Raw genomic sequence first — 11,614 nt, forward strand, 5'->3', positions numbered from 1 at the left:
TAGTAAATATTAAAAAAAAGTTTGTTTAAAGTTATAAGGTAATACACAGTAAGTGACGTGAATAAAGGAATGTGATGAATGTGGCTGTATTAAATATTAAATAATTTAAAGAAGCTTATATAACTAAAGAGAGCCTTACTAACATTTTAGGATACTATTTTTATTTTTTATTTTTACTAAATAGAATGGCGCACCGATTCATTGAAAGTTTTGATAATGATAAAAATGTTTAGGTATGCATTTTGGATATTTTATAACCAAAATTGTAATACTTCAGTGTAAAATTAACATATATATTAAAAACTAGGCTCCAACTAATCGGGGCTCTACCCTTGACTTTATGGGCCTAACTAGTCTACGGCGTGTTAGACCCTTTAAGACATCTTAACCCTTAAAGAAGTTCACAGAGTCCGGTAGAAGTATACAAATACGCCGGGCAAGATAAATGATTTACACAAAAAGTATTACTTGTGACGTAAAAAATCGACCTATCATTATTAGTATTATTTAACACAATAAGTTAATTAAATTAGTTATTGGTGAACATTATATAATAGACTTAGATGGTATGGTCTTGTTATGAGAAGAGAAAAATCGGAAGCCGTAACAACAGTTGTAGAAATGAATGTTGAAGGAAGAAGAGGTAGAGGAAGACCAAAAAAGAGATGAAGAGATATTATTGAATGCGATATGAGGACATCTGATGTGAGTGTAGAGGTTGTGGGAGATCGTGTCAAGTGGAAGTTTAGGATAAGGGTGGCCGACCCCAAGAAGTTGGCATTAAGGCGAGGAAGAAAAAGAAGTAAAATTAAACAATGACATTTTTTACTTTTCATGGAGTTGGGTTCTGTTTAATGAATTAATATGACTTTATTAAAAATTATTTATAAAATATTTAAAATAGAGATAAGTATTTGTTATAAATCATCCTGAAAGTAGTTCATAGTAACTAGTAATATTTTAACAAAATAACTTTGTATAAAAATTCTTGATATTAATTTTTAATTATTGCCATTTAAAAAAAATGTACATTCTTACCAAATTGAATGTTTTAAGTTTTGATTGGCTTATTAAATTATTGTCATATAATCTTATTTTATGAAATACAATTTTCAATTTTGTTCAGAAACAAGTTGATTCAGCTGATCCGTTCCCAGCATGTTTAAAAAGATTCATTGACTGGTTAGAAAAACATGAGCTTGGCAATAAACATAGATTTTCTATTGTAGCTGATGGTCCCTTTGATATGGCAAGATTTTTGTATGGACAATGTATTGTAAGTAAGAAACAAATTTATAAGTATTTATAAATTTTGTTAGGTTATTTTATACACATCATCATTCAGTACAAATTTTTATTAATTGGCTTAAAAACATAGTAATATGTTGTAACTAAGAATATAATTTTAGGATGGATTATGGAGGTTTATTCCCCCTAAATCAAAAATATTTCTATGCTACTATAAATTCCTATAACTAAGTTGCACAAATGTGGGTGGCTAGAACAAAATTTGTAAATGCGTGTAAACTTTTCCTTAATTTAAGTAATGAAATTACTAGTAATTAATTAGTCATTTCACTTATACTTTATATGTGTATTATTTTCAAGTTTAGAAATACCAAAATTTTAATTATCATAGTTTAAGTTTTATTATTTAGAAAACTTTGTTAAATTTTTTTTTTCCGATAATGTAGTTTAAATATATTTTTAAAATGAATTTTCACAGTAAAACTTAAAAAAAAAAAATTTTAAATATTGTTTTTTTATTTTAATTTATGAAATAGAATAATTTTTTACTTATTTTATAAGTCTTTTTACATACTATGAATTAACATTTTAGATGTCTGGAATACCATATCCTAGTTTTGCAAATAAATGGGTTAATATAAGAAAAATATTTAGGTCATTTTATTTCACCAAACAAGCTAAGGTAAAACATTTTTTGATTAATTTTCTATATTTCTTTCAAATAAAAATAAAAATTTTAGAATTCCTTTTTATGCAATCTCAATGGAATGTTAACATTTTTGGGTATGGAATTTGAGGGCAATCCTCATTGTGGATTAGATGACTCATACAATATAGCTAGGATATGTTTAAGGTTGCTTGAAGATGGTGCATTTGTAGATCAAAATGAGAGGATAATATCATTGAAAAATCCCACTCCATTTGGAAAAGACGTAAAAATTCAATAGCTTGAATTAAAAAAAAACTTTTAATTATTTTTCTTTTTTATTATTAAAGGACCCATTACCTGTAAGGCCTGTTCATAATATTTTCTGTGATGGAATACATCATCAAACTAATAATTGGCGACTCAATTCCAAAATGATGAACTTACAACTGGATGATAAATCTTAGAACCAACCTTAATAAATCTAATAATGAAACCTTGAATTTATTGTTCTCTATGTAAATCATTTTAATTTATCTAAGTTGAAGACTACTGTATATATAAATTTTTTATATTATATCAGTATGAACTTAAAAATACCATATTAATTGTGATCATTTAGAATTAAATTTTTACTATTTAATGAAGTGTAATTCAACAAAACATATTATTAAAATTATAATTAATTGAATATTTACTTTTAATAAGCATTGTTTTTTAAGTAAAAATATATTATAATTGTTATATATATAAGTTCTACTTATTTCAATTGCTGATTTGGGTTAGTGAATTTTAATAGTGAATTTCTTATTGATTATTCCTATAAAATAATTTAAGTCTCATTTATAAATATTATATTATATTGTTAATTAACACAATACATAACACATTATAAATTAGTATATATTTTATATTGTTTAAACAGATTATACGTTTTTCAAAATTTGTTTGAGAATAATAAATTGTTACCTTAAATTATATGAAACATTATTTAGTAGTAAACAAATGCCACTATAATTAAAAATTCATTTTTAAATCAATTTTGTTTTCTCTTATTCATTTTATTTAAGAAAAAATAGATAAAATATTAAATGTATTAGTTAATAAATAATTGCTTTCATTAAAAATTTTCATTGACTCACAATTTGATTCAAACATTTTTAAAATTACTTTTCTCGAAATAGTAAAGTAAAAATATTTATAATTTACATGTAATTTAAAAATCTATATTTTCTTTGGGGAAAAAGTAAAATAGAATTAATTTTGTGATGTTTTTGTTGCACTAAAATTAGACTTGCTTTTAATATGTTATAAATTCTACTATGGACAACATATTGTCTAAATAAACTTGAATTAAAAGGTTGAAAACTTTTAAGTAACTCTTAATTTTAAATATTACAAAATAATTTTTTATGCAAACTTTAAAGTAATATATAATTTTAATTATTTCTAATCAACCTATTATTTTTACATATTTGTAATCGGTGTAAAAAAATAGCTTATACTAATAAGAAATGTCTAATGAACTATATTAAAATATACCTTCTAACATACAGTGAAACTATAATATTCATTTTTTAGTATTTAGCTCAATAAAAAAACAATTTCAATCATTAAAATTAAATTAATAAAATAGAAGAAAAATAATAAAATATGCTGGCTCAAAGTATAAAAACATTTTATTAAAAAGTACATTGACTTAATGTAAAATAACTAAGTATACTGGCTCTAAGTAAAATAACAAAGTGTACTTTTTTAAATTAAATTGAAAATGTATTATTATAACAAGTCTGTTTCTAAGCAACTATAGAATTCCTACCTATATATACGGTAAAGAGAATTTGTCTAGTAAGTGTCTAATTAACATTTCGTGGTTGCGATTAAAAATTGTGCATCGTGAAAATCATTTCATTCAACAAGCTCAACATGGACTCACAAGGTACGAAACTTTCAGAAATAATAATGCAAATCGAAGAAGGCCGGGACCAGTTAATTGGATATCTACTGATGCCGAATAATTGTATCGACGCCTGATCCACTCGATTGAAGATGAGTTTGTGAGATCCACAGTCCGTTACGAGGAACACTCGTCCACTGAGTTCAGCCTTCGAAGTGTTGCGAGATTAATAGATTAACGGTTGCAAATTTTGAATACCATAGACGATTTTGTCTCCAAAGAAATACATAGTATCAAACATCTGTTATATCTGCACAAACTGAGCCAAACGTTCCAGACACCGTTCGATGTATGAAGCTCAGAGAGTTGATCGTATGAGCCATCCACTATTATCGAATATGGTCGGAGTGTATTCGATAGGCTTAGTGAGGCAATCGCTTAAATGGAGGCATTTGCAACTCGCAACGGGCGTCTGATGAAAAAGTGTGACGTGATACGTATGAATGTCATGGAAGGCCAAGTCGCTGCCAAGTTTCTTCATTGCGCGGCAATCGTACCTTACAGACCGAATCCTTACGTAAGTTTGATTATTTTTCCAACGATTGACAGCTGTTGTTTTCCACACATTTGAGGTATGTTTTTTGTTAAAATGTTCATTATCTTTGTTCCTTTATATTGCCGTTTAATATTTGTTGCATATTTAATAATATGTAATTTCAATTTTTGTTCTTGAATAACATTTTTCAATATTTTATTTAATTAATTTTTTTTTCTCTCACCGAGTTAAATTTCTTTTGTAAAATAAACATGCCTATTGTTTTGTAAACGAAATATAGCTTGGTTCGATAATTTAAATTTCTGTTCTTTATTTTATTTTAAATCGATATAAAAATAAACTTCCACGAGTAACACAAAATATTAAATGAATATTTACTAAAGATTTCTTTTCCAATGTTTAATATTAAATTAATTTATTCTTTTAGTTATATTTTCATTGGTATTTTATTTTATTCTCAGTAAATTAACGCAAAATAATTGTTACCATACATTCATTATTTAGTTTTAAATATTTTTGAATTATTATTTAATACATTTCATAACATCAAATTTTAAATTAAGTAATATCTTAGTAAAAAATAATGATGCGTAAACATTCATAGAAAATTAAAGATGTTTAAAATATTGAATAAATATTTTTTACGTTGTTTAATCTTAATATTAATATGCTAAATTATTTTAACTAAAAATCTGTGTAGTATACATGAACTTTAATAACTCGACTAATTACAAAAATCCTATACTTATTTATTATAATTTATAGACATCCATTTACAATACTCGGTCCCATGCATTGTCTAATTTTCAAAATGAGCTTTTACTCTTCTCTTAGAACTTACCCTAATTAAACAGGATTAGAATAATATATCGAATTTGAGCAAATTGAATCTTCTTTTCTTGATTTGTTTTTTAAATTTTATTTTCTTCTGAAAAATTAATTAAAATTTAGATTTAATACTTTAAGGGATTTTAAGGTTGGAGTTTTATGTTAATAAACTATTGACAATAAAAATAGTAATATTCCTGAATTAAATAGTATTTTTATTCAAAACATATATACTTAAATAACCTTGAATTTAGAAATTTGAAATAATATCTTTGATTTTATCAACTGAAAAATATTGTATTTATTATTAAAGCCTTGAATTATTATATTTGTTTGACCCTGCTAAAGGAGTAATGAATCCAGCATATGCTCACCTTTAGTAGTTCTTGTGTTAGTCAATTTGGAGGATAATTTAATCTAATTTTTCTACTTATATAATTTTAGATTTGATTATTCATAATATATATTTTTTTAATTAATAATCGAAATATTAAGGAATAATTATATAAATAGTAATGAAGGCATTAATTTATATATATTCTCTATATCATCTATATACTCATATATATATATATTATGCTGCTTTCTAAATTTACTCATCATATAATTAATTGTATTACTGATATTGTCATATTGATGAAATTCATAATAATAATATATGATTCGTCTATTTTTATGAAAAATTGTACTACTATGATACATAATCATTACTTTCTTTTCCTGTCAATTATTCTCTGACATTAAGTTATATTTACGAGTTATTTAACTTAAATTATCATATTTAAAAAAAAATACTGGTAATTTTAATATAAATTAAATTATTCAAAAAATTATTGGATATTTAGGAGTACTCGGAGATCATGTATTTGCTTTCTAAAAAATTCTCACATTTTTTATGCCCATAATCTGGTTTTATAATTGGTAAATATTTTATTCTATTATAATTTCTTAATGTTAGCTCTGCATCAAACTTAAAATAAAATACAATTTCGTATGATAAAAAGTTGATATTTCTATCCTTTAATTAGTAAAAAATGTCATCATGTATGATAATTATTGTATAAATGATAATTTTTATACAATACATTTTTATTTATTTGTACATCATGGACATAGATTTTGAAACGCTACACCTTCATTATTTCCACCAAAATTTTTTACTTATTTTCTTGTTGCATGCAATATTCATTCTACAATTAATGTAAACGTATGTAATGTTTAAGAAATATGACATTTAATATACAGTATAATGTATCTTATTATATAATAGAACAAGGAAAAAACGTTTTTCTGGGAAAATTACCTAGCGTGCTTGGATTTTCAAAATTTATTTTTTCAATAAAAGTACTTGGTTACCAGACTCCGGGAAAATTATTGGCGAAGATCAGAAAAATTTTTCCCAATCACCCGCGAGCGTTTTAAAATTTCAACCGTTTTCGAGTATAACGCTTGCTGACGCCAGCGTTTTACGACTTAAGGTTTGAAATGTTCACCAAACCCGCCAATGACATTTCTGAAATATGATATAAAAATCAATTCAATCCGTTCATTTTTCACCGTTTTATGAGCATTTTTATTTTTTACGTTTTAATTTTCTTTTGAATTCATAATTAATATAAGATGTTATTAATATTGTGTGTTAATGTTATGAATTAATTGTATTAGTTATTATTTATTTATTTGATATTATGTTTGTTATTATTATATATTATATTTAGTTTATTAAGCATACTTTTCTTAAGATACTTTCTGTCGATTTCTTTTAAATATGTTTATAATACAAATTAATTGATATATTTGATCATGTTTATTGTTATATATAACTTTTGCTTTATAATGAGCTTACTGTTCAATTGTACTATTTTCGTTTTAAACTTTTTTTTATGCCCACGCAGAGTTTTTATTAGGACACTATTTTTCATTTATATTGCATAATATTTTAATAAGGTTTAAAATATTTTTCAAATGTCATCCTCAACTAGTTTTTTTAATACTATTTGAATTTTATAATTGAAATTTAGATCATTAATTTTTGTTAGTACTTTAAATGGTTTTATGTATTAAGGGCTAATTTCGGCAATTTTTATAATTGTACAAATTTACCAATACCAAATCAACATCTGAATCAAATGTTAAAATAATGTGTTTTTAGTCAAAAAGTTTTTTAATCTATAAAAAATATATATATATATATATTAATAAGCATAATTTATATGCATAATTTAAAAAAAAATAATCCAAATTTAATTAAAAAAAAATTATTTCCATTATTCAACGTGATGGCTTTACACAATGTTTTGGCTAAACACATACATATTGTTTGTTATTAACCCAAATTTTTGGAATCATTTCAACAGTATTTTCATCAGCAATGGAAATATGTATTTTCAACAATATCACATTGTCTGGAATTTCATATAGCTGTGATAATACAACTAGATTATAACAAATACTGTGCATCCGACATTTACCACACATAAGTTGGTAGAATTGTTATTTACCGGCATCGTGGCGTTTTGTGATACGTATTATCTTAGGTTGGAATCGCCTAGTGTGTATTGTAAAATTCTTCAATTATTATTTTTACAGAAATTTCAACCGTTAATTAAATATATATTTTACTGGTCATTCTTCTACTTAAAACCTGATTCTATTTAAATAAAATGTTATTAAATTATTACGTGTGCACATTATTTACTTTAATATTTTTAGCTTTTTCGAATGCATCTAAAGAAACGTTAGTACTGTTGAACAATTTAGTGATCAAAGAAACACATTCGATACTTTTTAAAACTCTTAAAGGTTTGTAAAATTGCCTACACTTATATATGTTACCAATATGGCCATGTATTATGTAATAGTTAAAGTTAATATCTTAATATTTAACAGATAGAGGATATCAATTAACATTTAAATCAGCTGACGATCCTTCTTTAGTGCTTTCTAAGTATGGAAAATACTTTTATGAAAATTTGATAATATTTGCCCCAAATGTTCAAGAATTTGGTGGATCATTGGGAGTAGATACCATTACTGAATTTATAGATAATGGAGGTAAGACGTTATCAATTTATGAAATTATTTAATTTTTGTAAATTTATAAGATTTGGTGAAAATTCCTGAATTTTAAATTATTAATTTTATAAACAAAAGATATTTTTGAGTTACAAACTATACTGCTTAGCTATTTTTATTTTGAAATCAATTTGTTACAAAATAAAGAACTATATAAAGTTAAATCATCATTTTGTAGCATGTTTCAATATGACTACTGATCTACTGATATCAATATAATATACACGTGTAGTTTTTCACAGGATATTGATATTTGAATTTGATAAGTTATATAAAACATTAGGTAAAAATATTAAATTTTTTGTATCTTCTGAAAACTATCAAAAAGTAAATTATGCCCTTTCAGATATAATACAACAATTATAAAATTATGACTTCTTTAAAAGGTACTAAAGAAAAACTATTAATTTACAACGATCTAGGAATAGCATTGAATTCTATATTGGCAATAAGCTCATACAGTCTAAATAAATATTAAATATTATTACCTTCCTAATATTTTTACTTTGGATCCATTGAGGTTGATCGTATAAATGTTCTGTTCTTGATACTAATTATCTATATTACTTTCTTTTTGTGTCACTTTAGTCTTACTGTAAGATAATTATTATTTTATAGTAAGACTGAAATCACAGATAATTTTGAATGGCTATGATTACTGTAACTATTCCTAATTTTTTTTATGCTGTTAATGTTACAAAATATCTTTTACATTTACATTCTAGGCAATGTGTTATTTACTGGTGGTGCTTCAACTGGATCTGCTCTCAGAGAACTAGCTGCAGAATGTGGTTTTGAAGTAACAGAAGAAAACTCACTATTAATAGATCATTTAAATTATGATGCCAGCGATCCTGGAAAAGTAATAATTATTTTTAATTGTTGTATTTGTTATTCTAGAAATTTTATTTACTGTTATATATTATAATGGTAGCATACTAGAGTGGTTGTAAGTTCATCAAATTTGATTAAGTCTGAAGAAATTGTAGGGAAACCCAATAATAAGGATTTATTGTACGAAGGTACTACCATTATTGCTGATCCACAAAATCTTCTTGTATTACCAATTTTACATGCTGAAGATACTGCATATTCCTACAAACCAGATGTTGCTGTTAAAGATGTAAGTTTAAAAGACTTCATATTTTTTGGTATAATTAAATAAATATATCTGCTAACTGCTTTATTAATTATGTATAGTATTCACTTGGAACTGGTAAAGATCTCTTGCTCATAGCAGCTCTTCAAGCAAGAAACAATGCTAGAGTCGTTTTTTCTGGTTCATTATATTTCTTTTCAGATTCTGCATTTAAATCTTCTATACAAAGAATAACTGTGAGTATATTAAATAATGAAAGATAAGCAAAATATTTATTATTATCTTATAGGATGGAAAAACCCATGATATCTCAGGAAATCAGGAAGCAGCTATTAATATTGCATTATGGACTTTAAAGGATAGAGGTGTAATAAGAGTGAAATCTGTTTCTCATCATAAACTTGGAGAAACATCTCCTCCACCTTCTTATACTATAATGGATATGGCTGTAAGTATTTTGAATCCATCAAAAATTTGTTGAAATTAAAATTATTCTTTGTTTGTATTAAAGGTTTATTTGCTTGAATTGGAACGTTGGGAGAATGGAAATTGGATTCCACATAATGCCAATGATGTACAAGTAGAATTTGTTCGCATAGATCCATTTTGGCGTGGTAACTTAAAAAATATTGGTTCTGGCAAATATGAGTTTACTTTTAAAATCCCAGACACATATGGAGTGTATCAATTCAAAGTGGACTATAATAGGATTGGATTCACTTCTCTTAGAAGCTCTACGATGGTATAAATTTATTTTTAATAAATTTAACAAATGTACTTATTTGAGCTAAATTTAGAAAACTATTGATTTACATTAAATTTTTTATATTTTAACTTTAGGTTTCTGTGATACCATTAGAACACACTCAGTATGAAAGATTTATATTAAGTGCTTATCCATATTATGCAAGCGCTTTCTCAATGATGTTTGGGGTATTTGTGTTCAGCTTTGTGTTTCTACATTATAGAGATGATAGTGATAAAGTTAAGGGAGAATAATTCAGACTGTTAAAAATGGTGGTAAAATATATGTAAATTTTTAATTGTGTTTTTAAAAATATGTTTGTACAAATATGTTTATTAAAAATAAATAAGTCCGCCCACTGAATAATACTTTACCATGACTTTAAAGATGATTTTTTTTTCTGTGAGTACTTTTTAAGAACTAAAAATTTTGTATTGATCATTTTGAAGTATTTGTGTAAAAACTTAAGCAACACTGTAAACCTTTCAATGTCACAATCAGTTTTTTAATTGGCACATAGTTAATTGTTGTAACATATATATATATATATACAATATTATAAGCATATTTGAATATATTAATATCGTCTAATAAGATGTGTCCTTTTTTTTTCTGATGGCATATCTTCACTTTTATCAAACGACCATTTCCTTGAAAGATTGAGTTCAGTTGTAGCATTGCTAATTGATTGTTGTCTGTCAACTAATTTTTTTCTATAATTATTAAACAATTATGATAATCTAAATATTTAACTTAAAATTACTTGTATATAACTTCTTTTGTTTATCAATCATAGATTCTCTTCTGGCATGCTTAGCCAATGTTAAATCAGGTAATGTTAACCGTCTAGAGTTATTTTTTTCATTTTGCTTGTTTTGATTGCAATTTGTTTTCCATTCAGAAAACTAAGTTGAAACATATCATTAAAAAAATTAATATTAATAGTTAAGGTTTTAAAAAATCTTACTTTAATTCTTATATTGCATTTGAATCTCCAATACATAAACAAGGGAAGTAATGTTGATACTATTGTTATCCACCAATATTTTGTTAAATCTGAGATAAGTGTTTTCCAACTTCCAAAAAAAAGACTAAGATAACTTGAATATTGATCATGTGCTAACAATAACTCGTTACTTTTTTCAAAAGTGATCTTTGCTTTCATTTTTATTTCATCAGAGGTTTTTAGAAGTTCCTGTTCATTGAATTTTGAATGATGTGGTGAAATAAGCCAATGAAATGTTTTTTTAAGACACGTACAGCATATTAAAAATACACAAATGTTTACAAAAATAATAAGTGTTTTGTAGCGTGGTTCCATTATTGGAATTGGTCCAACATTTTAAGATTACTAAAAAATCGTCTCTTGTATTTACAAATAATTTATTAGATTTTATTTATTATTTAGCTGGTTTTATTGGCAAAATATGTTATCATTGCAAAGTTCAAAATAAAGCATGTACTTTGTTATTTAACTTAAATTCGCATAAAACGTTATCAAACTTACACAGTAATGCATT

The 11,614-nt window shown here is 24.9% G+C and overlaps 4 protein-coding genes across 5 annotated transcripts in view; 2 read left to right on the forward strand and 2 right to left on the reverse strand.

The window, feature by feature from the left end:
* LOC126908628 (3'-5' exoribonuclease 1-like) overlaps nt 1–2,574 on the forward strand; it is a 30,929-nt gene extending 28,355 nt beyond the window's left edge. The window contains exons 4-7 of the mRNA XM_050690872.1: nt 1,127–1,276; nt 1,841–1,930; nt 1,989–2,180; nt 2,245–2,574. Of these exons, the coding sequence (XP_050546829.1) occupies nt 1,127–1,276; nt 1,841–1,930; nt 1,989–2,180; nt 2,245–2,361 (549 nt within the window). The 3' untranslated portion in view covers nt 2,362–2,574. The remainder of the gene's footprint in view (nt 1–1,126; nt 1,277–1,840; nt 1,931–1,988; nt 2,181–2,244) is intronic.
* The window catches only part of LOC126908192 (bifunctional endo-1,4-beta-xylanase XylA-like), a gene marked incomplete at its 5' end in the record, with an annotated part of 256,907 nt that overhangs the window by 77,759 nt on the left and 167,534 nt on the right, over nt 1–11,614 (reverse strand). The gene's annotated exons all lie outside the window — the stretch shown is intronic.
* On the forward strand, nt 7,778–10,473 carry LOC126908619 (dolichyl-diphosphooligosaccharide--protein glycosyltransferase 48 kDa subunit-like). Its single transcript, XM_050690856.1, has 8 exons — nt 7,778–7,977; nt 8,065–8,229; nt 8,976–9,112; nt 9,185–9,373; nt 9,451–9,585; nt 9,639–9,797; nt 9,861–10,091; nt 10,190–10,473. The coding sequence occupies exons 1-8, from the start codon at nt 7,839–7,841 to the stop codon at nt 10,346–10,348; spliced, it is 1,314 nt and encodes a 437-aa protein (XP_050546813.1). The 5' UTR covers nt 7,778–7,838; the 3' UTR covers nt 10,349–10,473.
* Nucleotides 10,578–11,603, reverse strand: LOC126908650 (uncharacterized). 2 transcript variants are annotated; one of them, XM_050690916.1, is made up of 3 exons: nt 11,062–11,603; nt 10,858–10,999; nt 10,578–10,796 (listed from the first exon to the last, which is right to left on the reverse strand). In XM_050690916.1, exons 1-3 carry the CDS (start codon nt 11,413–11,415, stop codon nt 10,672–10,674), a joined length of 621 nt encoding a protein of 206 aa, XP_050546873.1. In that variant the 5' UTR covers nt 11,416–11,603; the 3' UTR covers nt 10,578–10,671. The 2 variants fall into 2 exon arrangements, with proteins under 2 accessions (XP_050546873.1, XP_050546874.1); XM_050690917.1 differs by having other exon boundaries at nt 10,578–10,807.

Source organism: Daktulosphaira vitifoliae, unplaced genomic scaffold (genome assembly GCF_025091365.1).
Source record: "Daktulosphaira vitifoliae isolate Bord-2020 unplaced genomic scaffold, ASM2509136v1 Scaffold_5, whole genome shotgun sequence".
Taxonomy (NCBI): Eukaryota; Metazoa; Arthropoda; class Insecta; order Hemiptera; family Phylloxeridae; genus Daktulosphaira; species Daktulosphaira vitifoliae.